The 1,943-nt window shown below is 57.7% G+C and overlaps 1 protein-coding gene and 1 non-coding gene across 2 annotated transcripts in view, besides 3 other annotated features; one reads left to right on the top strand and one right to left on the bottom strand.

Moving 5' to 3' along the window:
• The window catches only part of Tco025E_09465 (uncharacterized protein), a gene marked incomplete at both ends in the record, with an annotated part of 753 nt that extends 508 nt beyond the window's left edge, over positions 1–245 (top strand). Inside the window, one exon of the mRNA XM_029376283.1 lies at positions 1–245. This exon is cut by the window's left edge and continues 508 nt beyond it. Coding sequence (XP_029223597.1) covers positions 1–245 — 245 coding nt within the window.
• Positions 246–644: 399 nt separating this feature from the next.
• Positions 645–699: a sequence feature (GA-rich).
• A 55-nt stretch (positions 700–754) lies between these two features.
• Positions 755–788: a microsatellite.
• Positions 789–1,195: 407 nt separating this feature from the next.
• Positions 1,196–1,228: a sequence feature (A-rich).
• A 581-nt stretch (positions 1,229–1,809) lies between these two features.
• On the bottom strand, positions 1,810–1,880 carry Tco025E_09464. Its single transcript has one exon. It is a non-coding gene; the product is annotated as a tRNA-His (tRNA).
• Between the last annotated feature and the right edge of the window lie 63 nt (positions 1,881–1,943).

Raw genomic sequence — 1,943 nt, 5'->3', positions numbered from 1 at the left:
ACATAATTGCGTTCAACGGCTCTGCCTGGGCCCTGTGGTGGAGGAGAGGAAAGCGGCGCTGGAAGCGACCATCGTGTCAGACGTTGACGCCGTTTTGGAGCGCACGTTTGTCTTCGACACCAACACCACCGTCAACTCCCTCGCCGCCAGTGGCGGTCTGGAGGTTCGCGTCACCGTGCAGCAGACGCTGCTGCCCGACGCCCCCACCCCGAAGCTGCAGAACCACTGGGGCCCGGAGGAGGTGAACTCGATGATCACTCGTTCAGGCTTCCCCGCGACGCTGGCGCTGTACCCGGGACCGGGCAAGGCTGTCCTCGTCAGCGCCTACGTCCCGGGCGAAGGAGAGGAGATCTTTGCGTGCACGGGCATCTGCAAGGGCATGATCGTCATGGGAATTGCGGTGGGTGCGGCGATGGTTATTGTCTTTCTTGTCGTTGTCTTCTGCATCTGCTGTAAGTGCGTCAAGTAGCGCCAGTGTCAGGGGGTGCTTACACAGGAGATCCAGTTGATCTGCTGTGCGACTGTGGCCGTCAAGTAAACCGATGAGTGGCATGTCAATAAAGCAAGGTAGGTACACCGATATGTTTGTCACCTAGGGCGTTTTGTGGCGCCTCGACGACCGCGCCCTTTGCGCATTCCTTGTGTTTGTTTTTTTGGTGTTTGTGTGTCTCGTTTTGTTTTGTTTTTTCCGTTTTTTTTCCCCCACCTTTTTTTGCGATCGGCTCCTTTCACTATAGCCTCTCTTATGTAACGCAAGAAAGAAAAAAAAAGAGAAGATAAGGCAAGAACCGCTTCTTTTTTTTTATGTCTTTTGGCAAGTTACTCCTTTTTTCGCCGATTTTCCCGTTTTTTTTTTTTGGCGGGAGGGGAACGTTCAGAGAGGACGGTGTTCGACCAGCGGCGGTTGGCCGACTGCGCCAGCAATCCCCGAATTGCTCAACTTTTTCGTTATAAACCTCTTCGCGAAGCGTGGGTTCTCAACGCCAGTGCCGCAAGACGCGCGCGGCGGGGGACCATCAACGCGCGGTCGCAATGTGAATATGTTCACTCCGTGGCTCTTCGGGTGCGTTTGTGATGGCGCAAAGTGGGGTGCGGAAAGCGCCGGTCAAGAAAAAGGCGGCAAGGATAGAGGACGCCCACCCCCGCCTTTGCCGAAGTCAAAAGTAAGCCGCGGAGAGTGCTCCTTCGCTTTCGATTTTTTTTTGGCTTTTTTGTTTTTTTTTGTTTTCGAGAGGGTGTGGCGGCGCCCATTGTTTTCCTTTTCTCCATTAGCGGCGCCGGTGTGCTTGGCTGTTTCCCCGTTTCGGTGGGGTGTGTCTGCGGGGCGGGGCGGCGTGTTTTGCGCGTCGCTTTCCGCCCATTCCAGCTTCCGGGCGCCACTCTCTCTTCTTCTGTTCCTTCCCCCCGCCCCGCAAGCCAAAGGCGCCCGCAGCAGCAGTAACGAGAGGAAAACGCCGTTTCAGAGGGAGGGGTCGCCGGGTCGCGGAACGGCCCGCGACGAGGCCGCTGTTCCGGGCGGCTTTCCCCGCGCTGCCGCCGCTTTCCGTTTCCCCGCGGGGGCGGAAACCCCCTCCCCGCGTGCGGCGACACACGCCGCTTTTTTCTCCCTTCCGGACCCGCCCAGGCGCGCCCCCTGCGCGGCGCCCCCTGGCGGGCTAGGGCTTTAAAGGAAAAAGAAAACGAAGATAAACACAGCAGCATTAGCAAGGGAACGACGGGCCGCAAGGATCGCCGCGGCGGTGGGAGTGTCTTTTGCGCGCGGCTTCGCCCGAATCAAAAACAAAAAAGGAACTACGCGACGAAAAGGGAAGGGGAGACCGGGAATCGAACCCGGGTATTCAGAGCCACAATCTGATGTTCTGCCACTGAACTATTTCCCCGCGGCGTCGGCGACAAAACAAAGCGATAGAGCGTGCCATGCCGATCGGGGATCATTCGTTCTT

Source organism: Trypanosoma conorhini (genome assembly GCF_003719485.1).
Source record: "Trypanosoma conorhini strain 025E chromosome Unknown Tco_14.4_contig_01130, whole genome shotgun sequence".
In the NCBI taxonomy this organism is placed as follows: Eukaryota; Euglenozoa; class Kinetoplastea; order Trypanosomatida; family Trypanosomatidae; genus Trypanosoma; species Trypanosoma conorhini.
Note: the sequence above shows the minus strand (reverse complement) of the source record. Positions and strands in the feature narration are given on the sequence as shown.